This window comes from Festucalex cinctus, chromosome 17 (genome assembly GCF_051991245.1).
Source record: "Festucalex cinctus isolate MCC-2025b chromosome 17, RoL_Fcin_1.0, whole genome shotgun sequence".
Taxonomy (NCBI): Eukaryota; Metazoa; Chordata; class Actinopteri; order Syngnathiformes; family Syngnathidae; genus Festucalex; species Festucalex cinctus.
In genome coordinates, this window is record NC_135427.1 from 13,696,127 (window position 1) to 13,715,749 (window position 19,623).

The following is a 19,623-nucleotide window of genomic DNA, read 5'->3' on the forward strand; positions in this document are numbered from 1 at the left end:
GTACATCAGAAGGAGTGGCACAATATCCACTGAACTGAAACAAAATAATGTTGAAAAACTACTCTTTATTTTCTGTTTATTTTCTTTGTATTTAATTAAATTATGCCATTACTATATGATTTTATAAAGTACAATATTATAGAGTGCTATCAAAAAACATTCTAAAAGTTTTTGTTGGAGGCTGTAATGAATTAGTGGGATTTTCCAAACATTTCTAGGGATGTAACGATATCCCTAATATATCCTAATAAGATAAGATACTATTATCACGATATGAAGCTCACGATATGAAGCTCACGATACGATAATTATTGCCATATTGTGGGGAGGTTGGCAATATTTAAAAAAAGGTCACAATATTGTAAATATATATATATATATATATATATATATATATATATATATATATATATTAGGGATAGACCGATAAGCGGCCCCGGCCGATTATCGGCGCCGATATCTAACAAAAACCCCAAATGAGCTACATTCACATGAATTTGTTACTCAGTGAGAAATTATATATAGTTTGAAAGAATTCCCCCCCCCCCCCCCCCCCATTTTACTGCAAATGAATATCGGCTTGAAATATCGGTTATCGGCCAACTTGACTACAAATAATCTGTATCGGTATCAGCCTTGAAAAAACCATATCGGTCTATCACTAATATATATATATATATATATGTATATATATATTGACTTGCTTCACAGGCATGTTATGTTTCCCTTCATCTGACAATTAGTGTAGATTTTAAACATAGAAGGGCCAAAACATCCCTAATGAAAATTAAATTGCACTAAAACAAAAAAAACTTGCCACGAGAGGGTGCTAGAACTGCACAAATGGAAATTAACCTGACTTTTTTTTAACAGATTTGTTGCATTTAAATATTGTGAACATGACGACGACGATATTGTGGCAGTTTTAATATCACAATATCACGATGTTGCTGTTATCGTTAAATCCCTAATCATTTCATTTGAGATTCTGAAGGCCCTGGGCAGATTTACTCTGACATGGCAACATAGGCTTAAATCTGATTGGACAACATACATGTACTGGAAGCAGTGCAGCTAAGAAGAGAATAGACATTTTAGAATTTATGTAGGATATTTACTGCGATTGGCTGGCAACCAGTCCAGGGTGTCCACCGCCTGCTGCCCAGGGCCAGCTGAGATGGGCTCCAGCTCCCCCCGCGGCCCTTGTGAGGAATAAGCGGTCAAGAAAATGGATGGATGGATGTAGGATATTTATGGTATTTTTTTATTTACTGTACATGATAAAAGGTGTTGATGACTAACGTTTCCGTATTCACTTCTAGGCAAACCCCGACCTTCATGTTCTTTCTTCATTTACAAGAAGATGTGAGTGCGAGACAGCGGAAACAAAAATTAGTCGCACTCGGCTCCAGGGGAGTGCGCGCGCGCACCGCCAGTCAATCTTCCTCACTTTTATCAGATTACTTCAAAAGCTTCGACGGCCGGCTCGTATGCGCACGCAGGCGAGCATTAGTTCGGATCGACTGCACTTCCAAGTCAATTAGCCGAGCTTCATTATGTTTTGCTCCTGCTGCTCCAGTCTGCACTCTTGATAAAGGGCATACCTGCGAGATGACAGTAATCCTGGCAAAGGGGCGATTTGCATATAAGAGCGTCTGAGTGCTGCCATGGAACTAACGGGAAGAGTCATTATGAATTTTTTTTTTTTCCTCCTTCATTCTCATTTTTCATTCCTCCAGTGCTCCCCGGGCGTCGTCCTCATCCGCCCAACAAGATCAAACGCTCGCCTGGTCTGTGCGAATATATTAGCCTACTTTATTTATTTATTTCCCAGCGCGTCTTGACTCGGTCTTACGCAAGAGAAAGGTGCATCAAAGGGATTTATTTCCAAAGCATGCGAGCACTGCCTGTCATAATCGGTCGAGCAGGTGGAGGGAATGCAAAAATCACTCAGAACATATTATTATTATTATTATTATTATTATTATTATTATTATTAATGAGGTTATACCACCTAGCCGACATTAACAGCCGCCTGCCAACACAGCATAGAAGTTGTTTTCCCGCTGGCCTTTTTAAAGAAAGGCATATTCATGCTTGGCTCTGTATTGCGTCTCTCAGGCATATTCACAACAATAGTGGTGGGGAATTGAGTTCATCTTAAAGGTCAGGCTTGGTACCTTGGAGGAAAAGTAAGGACACAGTGTGAATTCTCAAAAGGAGGCTGAATACGAGATGTTGACAAAGAGAACATTTTGACATTGGCTTAGTCTGCTTTTTTTTTTAATGTCTTCATTATTGTGTGCAAAAAAGGGCCACTTTGAAGTGAAATTTGACAAAAATGACTTGCTCATTTCATTTATCTAACCTGTTTTATTAAAGAAAAAAAACTAAAAAATAAGCAAGTAATAAAATACAAATACATAGGCAACAAACTGTACTGTGTAAAAAACTGCTGGGACAGAGTGTGCGGGTAGTGGTATGCATGGTGAGCAGAGACAGTTCCATTCTATATCATGAGAAATTAACATCAGTGGCAAAAAAAAAAAAAAAAAAATGGACACAAAGTAGGGTGGGCAATTAATTGATTTTTATCAACCAATTTTACATGTAGATTTATTTTATTAGTATTATTATTATTATTTTGCTTCCTGACTTACACTAATAACCTAGTTGTGAATAGAAAAGAGCTAGTTTGCAAAAGTATAGTTGTTAGCATTGTTGCTAAATTAGCAAGTTGCTAGCTATGTTCATGTAAATAAACAATATTTATTATTTCAGTGGAAGTTGATGCACGTTCATGCTCGGTTTGTGTCAGGACAAATAAAGGAAATGAGCAAATTACTGTCTATAATAATAAGTGACAAGAACTGATGTTATTTGTCCAGTTGGAATCAGTCATCAATTCCTGCCATGTTAGAAAAAAAAATAAAAAATGGGGGAGTCCTGCCCTTTTACTAAATATTACTTTCATATACATCTGTGACTCCAAGCTTTTCTCCTGCGCCTCTACGCTGGAGAAAAACACAGCGTCGTCAATAAATAAACAGTAGAACAGGTGGCGCCGAGAGCACAGCCATCTATCTACTTTACCGTCTACCCCACATCAGATGTGTGCCTATTTTGGGATGGAAAGTCTTTCTTTCTTTCATTCATTCATTCATTCATTCATTCATTCATTCATTCTTTCTTTCTTTCTTTCTTTCTTTCTTTCTTTCTTTCTTTCTTTCTTTCTTTCTTTCTTTCTTTCTTTCTTTCTTTCTTTCTTTCTTTCTTTCTTTCTGAAAATGCCCACATAGTCATCTAGGTCATGGTAATCTGCAAATCTTGTTTATTGAAGACGTTTCACCCTTAATCCAAAAGTTTTCTTCAGTTCTAATTTTTTAAGTGGAGTCTCAATAAATATATTTGCCTCTGGTGTGGGTGTCCCCAATCGACCCCAGCTCCCCAGCAACCCTAAAGTGGATATACAGTATAGAAAATGAATGGATGGATGGATATTATGCTGACTTTTCTATAATGTTATTCAGTGAAACAGCTTTAACAACCATGTCCAGGTCAGCTAAGAGGCCTGCAAGGAAGGCAGATAAGGACAAGAGGCATCGCATCATTGCATTTACACTGACTGCCGGCAGACTGTCAAGGTGCACCACACTCCATCTAAGCAGTGCAGACGAGAAACCCCTTGATGATTGCTTGATCGCACAAAAGCTTTTTCATTCAACTGTTACAGAGATGAAAGAAACAAGGGAAAGGATGAAAGTGAAATCCCTAAAGTCGCAACATAATTGTTGAGATATTTACTGTTTGTTTTGAGAGCTTGTTTGGAATGTACTGGATAATGTAGCAGATCATTGGTGGGTGAGATAAACAAAAAAAAAACTAATAGATAATTTAAAAAAAAAGTTGCAACGTTTTCTTTTTCTTTTTAATAAAAATAAAATAAACGAAGCCTATTGGCCATTGGATGCTAAGGGTGGGTTTAAAGTGACGATTGTCTTTCCTATTGGTTAACATGGTCATTCGAGCTCTTATTGGAGGATTTTATCACGTGTTCCGTCGTATCATTGGTTCTTTTCAACTGCCGCCTGAAACGCTTTGAATTTTAAACAGACCCATTCACACGTCGTCGTCTCACTCTTTTTCCGGCTGTGTTGTGTTTGTCGTCGTATACCTGCGTTTATTTCAAAAGTATTTTAATTGTTCACTTTAAATACAATAAACACAGAACGGACGGACATACCAGTCGAGCAAAGGAGGAAAAATGGGTGAACCACTGAAGGTAACTGACATTTAGCTGTCGAAGTTGGACGTTAAATAGCTCTCAGGCTAAAGTTGGTGAACGACGTTATATTAACAATGATACGGGGGGAGAAACACTTTATGTCGTCACCAATATGCTTTTACAAATGAGAAACTAACGTAATAGTGTAGGGAGACGGTACGAAGCTTGAGTGGCACTTTTTAGGCGGGTTAACGAACTACTTTTCGACATGGAGTAAGTACAATAGCCCACAAACGCACAAAATGGCGTCTCAGAACACGATTCGTTCAAATATAGTGGGAAATGTATCGAAATTGGACGACTGTAGCTAATAATTCAGTTACAGTGTCTCACAGTCCTGTTTTGACTCTGCATGGCAGAAGATTGCCCGTTAAAGTGAAAGAAATGATTTGTAGCAGTGCAAATGAAAATACTTTAATTTGTGTCAACAGTTAAATTTATTTGACAACCAGCCAACTGAGAAGGCCAAGAAAGGTCCCGAACACATGTCAGTGGAGAGGATCTATCAGAAGAAGACTCAGTTGGAGCACATTTTGCTCCGACCTGATTCTTACATTGGCTCAGTTGAGACTGTCACGCAGGTAAAACTTGATTCAAGTCCACAGCTGGACCTGAAGGACGGATCATGCATCCAAACCCACCTCTTTCCTTTCCTCCCCCCCTCAGTCGATGTGGGTGTATGATGAAGACGTTGGATTGAACTGTCGGGAGGTGACGTTTGTGCCGGGGCTTTATAAGATTTTTGATGAGATCCTTGGTAAGAAAAATGGCTCAAATTAAAGCCAAATGACACTCTTTTGTCATCTCATGCAAATATTATTTCCACCTTCCAGTAAATGCTGCGGACAACAAGCAGAGAGATAAGAGCATGTCTTGCATCAAAATCAACATTGATGTGTGAGTATGACATGCTTGCATACCCAGATACAGTGGAATGTACAAAGTGGAATTCCTTGGCCAAAACCAACCTTTAATTCACCTCAACATTCAACTAGTCTATATGTATTTTTACATTAGTTTACTGTTCCCCCACCCCTTTTAGTGAAAACAACACCATCAGCATATGGAATAATGGGAAGGGGATTCCGGTGGTGGAACACAAGGTGGAGAAAGTGTATGTGCCTGCTCTCATCTTTGGACAGCTTCTCACCTCCAGTAACTATGACGATGACGAGAAGAAAGTCACCGGTAAGATGTGTCATTGCACATAATGTTTTACTCTGATATAAGGCGGGGTGAAATGACTTTAAATTAAATCTAGAACCATTTTTTTATTATTATTATTTTTTAATAAATGCAGAAATGAAATTTTAATTGCTCACCCTTCACTTATAGAAAAATAAATTGGCATTTTTCAAAACAATTTGTATTTTCCCCCCACTGATCTGGGATTTCTTTATTTTCCCTGATGCCAAATACTTTTTTTTTTTTTTTTAACTTTTATTTATTATTATTTTATTATTATTCTTATTATTATTCTTTAGCAAGCAAACAAGCAATGCAAACTGCATAATGACAAAAACAGACAAGAACATCCATTGGCCAAATTTAAGGAGTGTGTACATTATCAAGAAAAATAAATAAGTAAATAAAATAAAAATAGGGTTCAGGTCATGTAATACAATAAAGATTTGTGGGTCTATTGCGTCTCAGAATGTCATTTACTGTCCTCAAATGTGTTCAATGGTTGTTTCTTTTCTCAAGTTACGTCATGTTCCAATATGATTTCCAGTTCTTCCAGTATTTTTCTCCTTTCGTGTAGGAACGTCTCAAGGAAAATGTCAGTTGTTCCATACTGTGGATTTTCTGAACTATTTACTTCCAAACGATCATCGTTAGTGGGTCCTTATTCAGCCACTTCCTAGTCGGTGCTTTTCTGCCACCCGCTAGAAGTATTTGTAGTATATCGGTCCCGTTTCCTCATCTCAATTGGCATATTACCCAGGTATATAACACTAAAATTAAGATCAAGTTTAAAGAGGATTATTGAATCATTTGCTGTTACAATATCCGACCAGTAGGAGGAAATAACGAGACATTCCCAAAAAGATAAAATAAAGATAAAGATAAAGTTAAGTGTGCTGTCTTTATAAATTAATTTCCCGAACCATTTATCCTCACAAAAAAAAAAAAATTATCGTGATAAAATGAGCCATCAACATGGCTATAATGATTTACAATTTTGGTATGGATTTTTGCAATAAACATAAGTTGACACATGATTTGCTTCAGAGGACCCATAAAATGCTGTCAGGGGTTGCATTTGGCACTCGACTTGACTCCGCCACATGATTTATGCTTAATTTCTAGGTGGACGTAATGGATACGGTGCCAAGCTGTGCAACATCTTCAGTACAAAGTTCACTGTCGAGACCGCCTGTAAAGAATCAAAGAAGACTTTTCGACAGGTACGGAACAAATATTGCACAACATTTGCTTTGACTCTTTCCTTCAAATGCCACTTCACATCAGTATTTGTCTTTCCGCAGACCTGGTACGACAACATGGGCAATGCTGGGGATGCTACCATCTCACCCTTTAATGGCGAGGAGTTCACCTGCATCACTTTTCGGCCTGATCTGCCCAAGTTCAAGATGAGCATCCTGGATAAAGACATTGTGGCCCTGATGACCAGGAGGGCCTACGACATGGCTGGATGTACCAAAGGTGTCCGCGTATTCTTCAACAGCAAAAGATTGCCTGTAAGTTAACACATTCCCTTTATTTTTTTATTTTTTTTATTTTTTATTTTTTAACCTCATCAGGAACTATTAGAGCTCCTCATTCTCGATGCAACAAATGTCACATTTTATACATTTGAGAATTTTTAACACCCTATCTGCATTCTATTTCCTTGTGCACCACAGGTCACAGATTTCCGCAGTTACGTGGACTTGTACGTGAAGGACAAAGTGAACGAGACGGGCAACGAGCTGACCGTGGTTCACGAGGTGGTCAACGGGCGCTGGGAGGTGTGCCTCACCGTGAGCGAGAAGGGCTTCCAGCAAATCAGCTTTGTCAACAGCATTGCCACAACCAAGGTAGACTGTTACACCGGATTCGGTGCCCTCTCACTACACTTATTCAGATGCATTTACAGGGCTAACGCATTTGCCAACTAGGTTCTAATGTTTTTCCTTTGACCTCAGGGTGGGAGGCACACCGATTACGTGGCCGATCAAGTAGTGAGCAAGATCATTGATGTTGTGAAGAAAAAGAACAAAGCTGGTGTGGCGGTCAAACCTTTCCAGGTAAAAATTCTTATACATAGTAGGGTTGGGCACCTGTAGTTCGATAGTTCTTATAGTGACCTCATGTTTATAGCTCGGGGTAAGTTCCCATACTAACTGCAAGTGAATTTCACTGCCTCAGTGAACATCTGCGATGTAAGCTTATGAAAGCGCTCTTCTATCGTATCTGTGCCTGTCGTCGTTCTTTTGTTCACACATAAGAGGCAAAGTGTGCTTGCTTCAAGCTGTTTTGTCACTTGCATTTGAACTTAACTGTAAAACTGCCACATAAAACTGGAAAGAGTTAAACAATCCATTTAAACACCAAACTACAGCCAAACCATAATACAATCTGGACAGCACTGTTGTTGACATGTCACATGACTTATTTCTATCCCCATTTAGGTGAAAAACCACATGTGGCTGTTTGTCAACTGCCTGATTGAGAACCCCACGTTTGACTCTCAGACCAAAGAGAACATGACTCTGCAGCATAAGAAATTTGGCTCCACTTGCCTGCTCAGCGACAAGTTCATTAAACAGGTAAAGCACGGATGGCATCGCTCACTTCTTTTTCTCTGAGCTTCCTTCAGTTTGCTAACTCGTCTCCATTACAGGCCACCGGCTGCGGAATTGTTGAAAATATCATGAACTGGGTCAAGTTCAAAGCTCAGCTGCAGCTCAACAAGAAGTGTTCAGCAGTCAAACACACCAAAATCAAAGGGGTGCCCAAGTTGGATGATGCCAACGATGCAGGTAGTGTGTGTGTGTGTGTCCCCCCCCCTCTCTTTTCCCCTTCCAGTTCAGCATTGTGGCCTGCCAACAACCTCCTGTAATCACGTTCGTCGTCTTGTAGGTGGCAAGAACTCCATCGGCTGCACGCTGATCCTCACTGAGGGAGACTCGGCCAAGACGCTGGCCGTGTCTGGGCTGGGTGTGATCGGCAGGGATCGCTATGGTGTCTTCCCTTTGAGAGGAAAGATTCTCAATGTGCGGGAGGCCTCTCACAAGCAGGTCAGTCTTTGCCGCTTTTGTGATTGACATGGAATTTGCGGGCTTAGTCTCATAAGTGTCATTCATATGGAAATGGTGCTCCATCTCATGATGGCAGTCGTGCATCAGTGGTTCGACCCGCAGTTTCTAGATTGGTTGGCGTGGTCCTGTTGAATGGTCTTATTGATTGCATGTCTTCTTTCAGATTATGGAGAACGCTGAGATAAACAACGTCATCAAAATCCTCGGTCTGCAGTACAGAAAGAACTACAGTGACCCAGAGTCCCTCAAGACCCTGCGCTATGGCAAGATCATGATCATGACAGATCAGGTTTGTTTGTAGTGCTGTTCTCGCTCCCCCCACCACCACCAAATCCGGTCAAATCTATGCAAGTGTCACTAATCTTTACTTGCATAATGTGACAGGATCAAGACGGCTCCCACATTAAAGGTTTGTTGATCAACTTCATCCACCACAACTGGCCTTCATTGCTGCAACACAACTTCCTGGAAGAGTTCATCACACCCATCATCAAAGTATGTCGCTTGAATTTTTTACAGTGCTTCCACATGGTGCCCAAAGCATAGAGAACCCAATCATTAAAAAAAAAAAAAAAAAAAAAAAAAAAAAAAAAAAGTTTTAAAACACTTTGAACCAAGGCACATATTTGACTAAAAATCACAATGCATGCTAACAAAAAAAAAGCACAAAAATATACATGCTGAACTAATGATTTGTAACAAATTGACTTGGTGTGAGCTCTAGGCTTAGATGAATAGAGATTATTTGTAGTAAACAATTAATTGGACAATTGATGTGACACACCTGAATCTGACACATTGTTTGGAAATCAAATCATATTTCTCACATTCCTGTCTTCAGGCGTCATACAAGAAATCCCAGCTGTCATTCTACAGTATCCCAGAGTTCAATGAATGGAAGGAGAGCCAGGCCAACTTCAAATCTTGGAAAGTCAAATACTACAAAGGTTTGTCACAAACCCCTGTGTGGTAGTAAACCAGCCAAGTAAGCTTCTCTCTATGCCTGACTGATGTCACGCTTCTTGGTTTGCATTCTGCCGCTCGTCCTAATTGGACATCTGCTCTGCCGCTGTCCGAATCAGGTTTGGGAACTAGCACATCACATGAGGCTAAGGAGTACTTCTCTGACATGGAGAGACACCGAATTCCATTCAAGTACGCCGGCCCTCAAGACGATGAAGCCATCACCCTTGTAAGTCGCGTCTGTTGCCATCATAGCATTATTAATTTAGATTTTTTTTAACTAATAAAATTGACATCCTCTTCTTTGTGCTAGGCCTTTAGCAAAAAAAAAGTGGACGAACGCAAAGAGTGGCTCACCAATTTCATGATCAACAGACGCCAGCGGAAGGAGCACAACCTGCCTGAGGTTGACCACTGCTTCATTTAAAATTTTCACCATTTATTTGACAGATTGACTGACACTCTAAAATTATCTTTTTTTCTCCATGTCTGCAGGAGTATCTCTACGGCCAGTCCACCAAGCATCTCTCCTACAATGACTTTATCAACAAGGAGCTGGTACTCTTCTCTAACTCCGACAACGAGAGGTCCATTCCTTGCCTGGTGGATGGTACGTAAATCCAGCCAAAGTTTAAGAAACACTCTTAAATCTGTAATCATCTCTGATGCCTTTTTTTTTTTGTTGTTGTTGTTTTTTTTTTTTTGTTGTTTTTAATAAATCTGTTTGCCTCAGGGTTGAAGCCGGGCCAGAGGAAGGTTTTGTTCTGCTGCTTCAAAAGAAATGACAAACGGGAGGTGAAGGTGGCCCAATTGGCTGGTTCTGTGGCTGAGATGTCAGCCTATCATCATGGCGAGGTAACTATCACAGACCCCATGACCCTGTGACTAGCTGAATTTAGTTACATGTGGAAATAACACTGTCTGCAAACACTTGGCCCATGTTTGTATGTACAATACTGTGCAAATAACCTACTGTAGGCCACAATTTGATTTATTGTAACCCCAACCCAGGGGTGGCAAACTGCGGTCCTCGAGGGCCGGAGTCCTGCAGGTTTTATAGATTTCCCTACTCGAAGTGCAGCTGATTCCAATTAACAGGCTCGTTATCAGGTTTCTGCAGAACTTGCTGATGAGCTGATCATGAATCAGCTGTGTTGAAGAAGGGAAACATCCAAAACCTGCAGGACTGCGGCCCTCGAGGACCGGATCTCGCCACCCCTGCCCTAACCCAATGATCAAGGCCACCAAGTAGAACACAGACCTCCACCAAGTTTGTCCTGTTAAATGAAAGCAGTTCGTCAACCTTTATTATATTTACATTTGTGTCCCCCACCCCCCACCACCCTATTATTATTTTTTTTTTAAATTAGCTAGCAGACTGCTTCCTGGTTCATGGGTGATTAAGATGGGGTGCCAACATTCTTCTGGGGTTTGGTTGGTTCCACTTGTACCATACTGACTGGCAGGGTATTACAAAAAAAAGGAAAAATAGGGATAATGCGCCAGGTTTTTGCCAAAGTGGATTTTATAATTTGTTCCTTCACCTGCACCGATCCGCTGCAGAATTTTGGCTCAGTCATGTGTGGTTAGTGTTTTACCAGCCCATATCATTGTTGCCAAAATTGGTCATTATTTAAATAATAATAATAAATAAAACTAGTTGTGAACTATGGCTTTTGCACAGTACTATATAGGTAAACAATTGCGCTTGGGTTCATTTTGAATGGAATGAATAAAGGCTTTATCCAGTCTTGAATATGTTCATTTGTTTCACGTACCAAATCTCATTGATTTCCAGACTTCTTTGATGATGACCATTGTTGGATTAGCCCAGAACTTTGTCGGAAGCAACAACTTGAACTTGCTGCAGCCTCTTGGCCAGTTTGGAACAAGACTGCACGGTGGCAAGGACTCTGCTAGCCCCCGTTACATTTTCACCATGCTCAGGTCAGCATTCGCCATTTACATTTTGAAAAGTCGCTAAATCAATCTGCAGTAGATAAATGTCGTCTCTCAAACTCTTCAGCCCTCTTGCCCGCCTTCTTTTCCCACCAACGGATGATAATCTGCTGAGGAACAATTATGACGACAACCAGCGTGTGGAACCAGAGTGGTACATTCCCATAATTCCTACTGTGCTGATCAACGGCTCTGACGGTATCGGCACAGGCTGGGCCAGCAAAATCCCCAACTATGACGTCCGAGAGATCGTCACCAACATTATCCGCTTGCTCAATGGAGAGGAGCCCCAACCCATGGTGAGGCAGTTTTTTTTTTTTTTTTTTTTAATCTTTAAAAGTGGACCAACAAGGAAGATAATGATTAATATTATTTTTGTCTTCTCTAAGCTCCCAAACTATAAAGGCTTCAAAGGTACCATTGATCAGTTGATGGACAACCAGTACATGATCTGTGGAGAGTTGGCCATCATTGACTCCACCACCATTGAGATCTCGGAGTTGCCTGTAAAAACCTGGACGCAGGTTAGTTGCGGTCTATTATTATACTATTAGAAACTTTACTGGCACAACATTGGCTATGCATAATTTAATGCACAGGTGTGAAAGTGAAGGACCATGGGCGAAATTCATCACTGTGGATCATTTGATGTGGCCTGCAAAAGCTTGGCCCTTCTTCAAAGGAGGCCCTGCACATGATGATGATAATCAAAACCAGGGGCACTACATATCTTTACTTCATAATTCAAACAGTTAAAACTGTTACTGTTGCACTTGCCTGAATTGTTCATTTCTCACAAAGAAAAGTTATTAATGGTGCAATTTTCTTAACAGAGAATATTTAGCCTGTTGATGGTTCATTTTAAATGTCATAAATTTCTCCCTCTTTACATAAGATGGTCAACTGAACCGTGACCTCCTAACTAGGGATGTCACGATCCCAGAAATTTGGTAGTCGATGCCGATACCACTGAAATTCCACGATTCTCGATGCCATTTCGATACCACGGTAAAAATAGAAAATAAGCAATAAATTCTATGTACTTCAACATATACTCCTTTATTAGAAGTGAACAACAATTATACTCTGTGCTTAAACAGAACAATTGGCATGTAGCTTTAAAGCATTAAATTAAAATACTGTGCATTAATGTATTAAACAATAAAATAAAACTACTGTGCATGTACTAGCTAAGTACAGTAATGGCACAAATGTATAAAGCTTACAACAATCTACTCTGCCATAGTATTCAGAAACCATTTGAAATTAGAGCGAGTCCTTATATGACATAAGGGGTACAAGTGTCTACAAAAAAAAATTAAAAAATCAAAATAAGAACAAATATTAAGCAAAGGTGTGTTTCTGTAAGAGGTGTTAATTTGTGGAATCATTTCGATATTGACTGAAAAAGTTGCAAGTCAATTGTTGAGTTTAAAAAAAAAAATGTTTAAAAGTAAAGTTCAAGAGCATTATTTTGATGAAAGGGTAATGAAAATTGTATATGTGAGTATGAGGATGTATTATTGTGTATGCCTAAGAAATTCATGTACATACGCTACTGGCAAATGTACGTATGTTAAAGTGTAATTGTCTACACGTGAATCACATCATCACCTTGTCTCTATTCCAGACTTACAAGGAGAGTGTCTTGGAGCCGATGCTGAACGGCACAGAGAAAGTTCCCCCACTGATCACAGACTACAAGGAATACCACACCGACACCACTGTGCGATTTCTGATCAAGATGACTCAAGAGAAGCTGCAGGAGGTGGAGGCTGTAGGCTTCCATAAAGTCTTCAAGCTGCAGGTTCCTCTCACCTGCAATTCTATGGTACATTCAGCAATTCCTCGCCATCAAACTGCAAGAGCATATTCATGGAAGTAGCAACTTTATACTTTGTCATTTTAGGTTCTCTTTGACCATGCGGGCAGCCTGAAGAAGTATGAGTCTGTGCAGGATATTCTCAAAGACTTCTTCGAGTTGAGGTTGAAGTACTATAACCTGCGAAAGGACTGGCTGTTGGGCATGTTGGGGGCAGAGAGCGCCAAGCTCACCAACCAGGCTCGCTTCATCCTGGAGAAAATCCAGGGCATCTTGGTCATTGGTTAGTGGCTGTTACAGGATGCTATTGCCACTGAGTTGAGTTTGTATTTTCTGATATTATATGTGTTCTCTTAGAGAACAAACCAAAGAAGGAATTGATTCGCATGCTGCAGCAGATGGGTTATGACTCTGACCCAGTCAAAGCATGGAAACAGGCTCAAGACAAGGTAAAGCCCTAGGAAGGAAGTTATTTCACTCTAATTTACACTGGCCTCCCGTACTAAGTATCCTGTGTCATCTTTTAGAATGAGGAGCAAGCAGAGGAGGATCAGGAGGAAGCTCAAGATGAGGAGGACACCAGTGGTCCAGACTACAACTACCTGCTAGGCATGCCCATGTGGTTCCTGACCAAGGAGAAGAAGGAGGAGCTGTGCAAGCAGAGAGATGCTAAGGTGAGCTGCTCAACTCTGTTCTTTTTGGGGACGTTTGATCTTTTTGTGACCTTTTCTTGCTCAACCGCTGCTTTGCAGATGACAGAGTTGAACACGCTGAAGAAGAAGACTCCATCTGATCTGTGGAAGGAAGACCTTGCTGCCTTTTTGGAAGAACTTGAGGTACGTGATCATCTGTTGTTGTTGTTGTTGTTGTTACTGTTACTGACAGTTTACTGATCTTTGTCTTCACCCCAGCGCGTTGAAGCCAAAGAGAAGGAGGATGCCGCGTTGCCCATCCCAAAGACTACCAAAGGCAAAGCGGGCAAGATGAAGGTAAAAGCAGAAACTCTGCCCACACCGCAGGGCCGCCGCGTCATCCCACGCATCACCACTGCCATGAAAGCTGACGCGACGAAGAAGGCCGACCTCCTTAAAGGAGAACGAAAGAGAGGCAGAAAACCTACGGTCTGTTTTACCATTTGAACATGGGAGCACTTAAGTGGGGGATTTGGACCATTTGACAGAATAATTAATTGTGTATTTGCAGACTGAAGATGTGGTCATGAAGATGGAATTTGGGGATGATGATGATGATGATGAGAATGCATCGCCTCCTGAAGAAGTCGGCCTGGCTGCTCGATTGACAAAGAAGACAAAAGCAACCTCACAGGACAAAGGTGGGAATGGCAGCGCTACTGCAGAATAAAAGTGAAATGAAATGAAACGAAATCTTTGGAATTGGCTCTCATTTGGCATATGTGCAGAGCTGGAGCCCTAAAAGAACTGGCAATGAAAATGCTTTGATTTGGAATGCTGTATCTACCTCATTTGGCGGCAGGATCAAAAAAGGGCAAGCAGACCACCCTTCAGTTCAAGCCGATTGCCAAGTTGGCCAAGAAGAATCTGACATCAGAGGAGGGTGACAGTCGGTCTGAGAGTGAAATGGAGGTCGACGATGTTGTTGCTCCTCCAAGAGAGAAAATTCAACGCCAAACCAAAGGTAGCTTCTACTACAGGGCTTCTCCAACGTTTTGCCCCCCCCCCCCCCCAAATAAGCACGTTCTACTCCTTTCCACATTTTTCAACCAATTTCCAACCATTCCTACTACTACCTGCTCATCTTATTCAGAAGAGGTCTGAAACTGTTAAACACGTTACCTAAATTTTCACATTTTCTTAATAAAATTCCCATTTTTTATTTTCTATTCCCATTATTTATTCTATTTATTAAAAGACCGTTTCAAGCAATTCTACAACCTTCCTATTTAGCATTTTACTGAAATACCCCCCCCCCGATCTTTTACGTATATTTTCAGCTGCCATCAAATACACCATGTCCGATAGTGACGATGAGTTTGACGACTGTGTGAAGAGTGACGCTCAAAAACAGACGGTTGTCGCCAGCGATGATGGCAGTGACGACAGCTTCGCCCCGGATCCCAACACAATGGATAGTGACCTGGACTCTCCTAAAGCACCACAGCCAGCGTGAGTATGATGACAGAAAGTGGTTCTGTTTAAGTGTCATATAACCTATTTTAAAAAATCCACAGGAAGAAAGTGACAAAGGCTAAATCAACAGCCAGGGACAAGTCGAGCTGTAAGTTTTCTGTCTTTCTTGTGCAATATGGTTGATCATCTGGAGGTTCTAATGTCAACCCCCCCCCCCTCCTCCTGATGGGTTGTTAACAGCTCAGTCTGACCAGCAGGAGCCTGCGCCGAAAGCTGCGGTTCAGCGCAAGACCAAACGAGCTGCACCCAAGAAACCTGCTGCTCCAAAGAAAGCGGCCGCCTCCAAGAAAGCTGCAGGTTATAAAACTATCCATGATTGTCTTTCAAATGTCACGTTGATCACGCGGAGTGGCTCAGTGGTAGAGTGGTTATCTCCCATCCGTGAGGTTGTGGGTTCGATCCTCTCCCTTGGTGAGCATATCAAAATGTCCTTGAGCATGCCCAGTTTGCTCCCAGTGGACCTGGCAGCGCCCTACATGGCAGCAGAGAAAGTGCTATATTTATTAAAAAAAATAAAAAAGGCAGTCCATTTACCGTTTGTGGCTTCAATTGTTGTTTCAGATGTGAAGCAGCCATCCATCATGGATGCTCTGTCCAAACCCAAACCTTCATCTAAAACTGTGTCCAAGACTATTCCCTCATTTGACTCCAGTGATTCTGAGAGTGAAGCTAAAGTACAGAAGCCGAAGGCCGCTCCCAAACGGAAACAAGTCATAAGTGATGACACTGGGAGCGACTCGGGGGACCTCATGTCCCGTCTTAAGACCAAAACAACTGCGGGAGCAAAGGTTTGTGTTTATTTTGTTTGGGTTTCCTTTCTTTTGATGTTGATGCTTTCTCTCAATTTTTACAGAAAAAAGGAAGGAAGTGGAGCGATGATGAAAGCTTCCAGATTTCAGACCAGGAATCTGCAGCTCCTAAAACTGTGGCTGTGGACAAGCCCAGCAGAGCTAAGAAGCCAGTTTGCTACAATTTTGACTCTGATTCTGACTAAACAAGTGTCCATCTGTTTTGTATTACCGTTCTTAGTAGTGTTGTTGAATTGTTTTGAATATTCAGAAGACGTGTAAATATTTCACTGTTGTTCTTAGTTCACTGTTTCTAAAATAAAGTTTTTGTATTGATTGTTTCTTCCTTGCATGCTCTGTGGTAAATGTCGCAAGATGGTCAGGTCATTTTGTCAAAAGCGTCCAGATGCAAATGTTTTAGTTGTGCTTCTCATGAAGTTCATCCAGGAATTTCACCCAAAAGCCCAACACATTGGTTGCCTTGAGATAATTAAACATTATTTGAAGATACTGAGCAAGCTCTTCAGATAAAACACACTTGAAGCTGTTTGCCATTCCCAGTCACCTCTCCCGCTACTATCCTGCAGGTTTTCGATGTTTCTCTTCCAGAACACCTGATTCAACTGATCAGCTCAACAGCAAGCTCTGCAGAACACTGATAGTGATCCTGATCATTTGAATCGTGTGTTGGAGGTGATGAGCATGCAAGATAGAGGCCCTCGAAGACCGGAGATGCCCATCCCTGCTCTAGTATGAAGTCAAGCCCAGATTCAAAACAAAGACAAATCTGACTAGCTTATAACAATTTAAAAATATATATCTATACCGGTAATAATAATCCTGATAAATATGCCTTCATTTATATAATTGTAGAATGAATGACATAATGCCTTGTCTGAAAGTCCTGTAGCTATATATATATATATTCAAAATTGCTTTGCCTTGCCCTCAAACAGGCTTTTCCTGCCCAGAGGAATGCCTCATTAAGACGTTGCCACTTGTAAACATCTGCACCGTCTGACTGTCTCATGCGTGATCAGCGCAGATTAGGCCCATACAGGAATTTCGGAAACCGCCTCGCCCCGCTCAATTAGACGTGTGGCAAGAGCGAGCCAGTGCCATTTGCTGTGAAGGTTGCAAACTGGACATGCACGATGCTAATTATGAAAGGAAGAAGAAAATGCCGACCAAAACGAGGAGTTCTGAGGCTTAAAGTGGAAAGGATGTGTGAAAGGTAGGCAGAGTTGTCATTGTTCTTAGGCCTGTTCAAGAAAGATTTCTGATAATTAGAGTAAAGGTTCTACTATAGCAATTATAAAAACTGTTTTAATAACTGCACACTTTTTTTTGTTTTTAAACCAAGAGGTGTTGACAGTCTTGTGTTACCAATGTTAATGTTAATGTAAACTAACAAATACTAAATTAGCTAAATGATAACCACAAAAATTATTATTTTTTTAATAACCATACTTTTGTTTTTCCAGATGAGACGGAGAATTTTTGAACAGCTGAAGCTCGTTTTTAGGCTGGCACAAGATGTAGCGCATTTGCCGGCAATCATTCTCGGACCTCAGCATTTCAATCAAGGTCTGTCTCGTACTTTACAACCCATCATTTTATTGTTTTTCTTTGCCTTATCTAAAGATTATGTATAATAATTGTGAAGCGTTTATGGTTTTATTCTTCAAGAACGTTTTTCATGTGATATGTGCTTTGGTTTTACTTTGTAGATCTTTGGAATATGAACCGTTGTAAACTATAGATGAGCAATGACTGCAAGCCTGAAACCGCACAAATGAAAGGCCTTTCAGTTCCTCACAATCGCTGACAAGAGTTCAGCGTGAGACAGATCAACTTGTTCGCAGAGGACCGAAAAAGTCTAAGACCGCCGCCATCATGGGGGAATGGAGTTTTCTCAGCGGACTCTTCGACCACCTCCAGGCCCACTCGCCCATGCTGGGCCGATTCTGGCTCCTGCTGATGCTTGTCTTTCGGATCCTGATCCTGGGAACGGTGGCCAGCGACATGTTCGAGGACGAGCAGGAGGAGTTTGCGTGCAACACGCTGCAGCCGGGTTGCAAGCAGGTCTGCTACGACCAGGCCTTCCCCATCTCCCAGTACCGCTTCTGGGTCTTTCACATCGTCCTCATCGCCACGCCGTCGCTGCTCTTCCTCATGTACGCCATGCACCACCACAACAAGAGAAGCAGCGGCTCCAAGGCGCCACAGCACTACAGGGAAACCCACCAGTTGAGGCGCTTCTACATCGTCCACGTGGCCTTTCGGCTGTTCGCCGAAGTTGCCTTTCTGGTCGGGCAGTACTGGCTGTACGGCTTCAAGGTGGAGGCCCAGTATCCCTGCGACCGCTTCCCTTGCCCCTACACCGTGGACTGCTTCACCTCGCGCCCGGCCGAGAAAACCGTCTTTCTCTGTTTCTACTTTGCCGTCGGCGTCTTGTCCGCCATTTCCAGCTGCGCGGAACTTCTCTACAGCTCCGCCAAGTGGTTTTGCTCCGGTCAAAAGCATTGCAGTGACCCGAGCACCCACAGCTATAAACCTGGAGAGCTGACAGAGAAGTCTTCGGAAAAGACCGCGTCGGGCTGCGGCCCCAGCAGCGGCAAGTCCAGGATGGGGTCGCACAGGAGCGGCAAGAAGGCTCACTGGGCTCCTCCCAAGTACAGGAATGGGAAATATGTGAGCAGCAAGACGTTCATGGTGTGATTGTTTTTTAATCCGCTGATAATCAACTTAGTCATGAGGAAGCCGTTGACGTGACAGGTGAAGATAAAGAAACCAAAACATGGAGATCAAGACTCTTGATTTTAGCCTTTGTCGATCAACTCTCACCAAACCGGTGGTGGCAAAAGTACTCACATCTAACTAGAAGTCAAGATATTTGTGTAAAAGTATAATCACATGATTAAACAAAGATAAAAAAATCTTTGCAACAACTTTGTGTGCCCATTTGTCACGGCTCATGACAGATAAACTACGCTAATAACAAGCACAATTAATAAAAATTTGCATGCAAGGAGTTTGTTGAAATACAACACGATAACTGCTCTGGCAAGTGTCTAGCTATTTCTTCTTGAACAGGCAGTTATGGATATCCATTTTATTGACGTTGCACGTCACAAGTACAGAGCTACGGAACGTGATGCAGTGACTCGATTTCCATGAGAGAGAGAGAGAGAGAGGGAAGGAAGAGAGGGGTAAGTCAATTCCCAAACTATTCTCCTTTAGGGGGAGCGCAGTGTGAGTCCTGGAAAAAAAATACTTTGCACGTAGTGGTACACTATTATCACCTGACTTGCGCAACTGGTACCCTCCAACCAGCCATCTTGCTTTGTAACAGCAAAGTGACAAGACATAT

The 19,623-nt window shown here is 41.6% G+C and overlaps 2 protein-coding genes across 3 annotated transcripts; both read left to right on the plus strand.

Moving 5' to 3' along the window:
* The first annotated feature begins 4,080 nt into the window (after positions 1-4,080).
* On the plus strand, positions 4,081-16,591 carry top2a (DNA topoisomerase II alpha). 2 transcript variants are annotated; one of them, XM_077503405.1, is made up of 35 exons: positions 4,081-4,282; positions 4,717-4,866; positions 4,952-5,042; positions 5,119-5,182; positions 5,328-5,473; positions 6,596-6,693; positions 6,775-6,987; positions 7,153-7,326; positions 7,435-7,536; positions 7,921-8,058; positions 8,133-8,271; positions 8,372-8,529; positions 8,714-8,839; positions 8,935-9,045; positions 9,392-9,497; positions 9,633-9,742; positions 9,827-9,919; positions 10,009-10,123; positions 10,247-10,368; positions 11,312-11,460; positions 11,540-11,771; positions 11,862-11,996; positions 13,103-13,303; positions 13,382-13,577; positions 13,652-13,743; positions 13,822-13,968; positions 14,047-14,130; positions 14,206-14,415; positions 14,498-14,627; positions 14,789-14,950; positions 15,267-15,438; positions 15,504-15,550; positions 15,643-15,759; positions 16,024-16,250; positions 16,316-16,591. In XM_077503405.1, the coding sequence occupies exons 1-35, from the start codon at positions 4,265-4,267 to the stop codon at positions 16,454-16,456; spliced, it is 4,716 nt and encodes a 1,571-aa protein (XP_077359531.1). In that variant the 5' UTR covers positions 4,081-4,264; the 3' UTR covers positions 16,457-16,591. The 2 variants fall into 2 exon arrangements, with proteins under 2 accessions (XP_077359531.1, XP_077359532.1); XM_077503406.1 differs by lacking the exon at positions 4,081-4,282 and adding an exon at positions 4,376-4,498.
* Positions 16,592-17,233: 642 nt separating this feature from the next.
* LOC144005309 (gap junction delta-3 protein-like) lies at positions 17,234-19,201 on the plus strand. Its single transcript, XM_077503412.1, has 3 exons — positions 17,234-17,484; positions 17,735-17,837; positions 17,981-19,201. Exon 3 carries the CDS (start codon positions 18,147-18,149, stop codon positions 18,969-18,971), a length of 825 nt encoding a protein of 274 aa, XP_077359538.1. The 5' UTR covers positions 17,234-17,484; positions 17,735-17,837; positions 17,981-18,146; the 3' UTR covers positions 18,972-19,201.
* Positions 19,202-19,623: the final 422 nt, after the last annotated feature.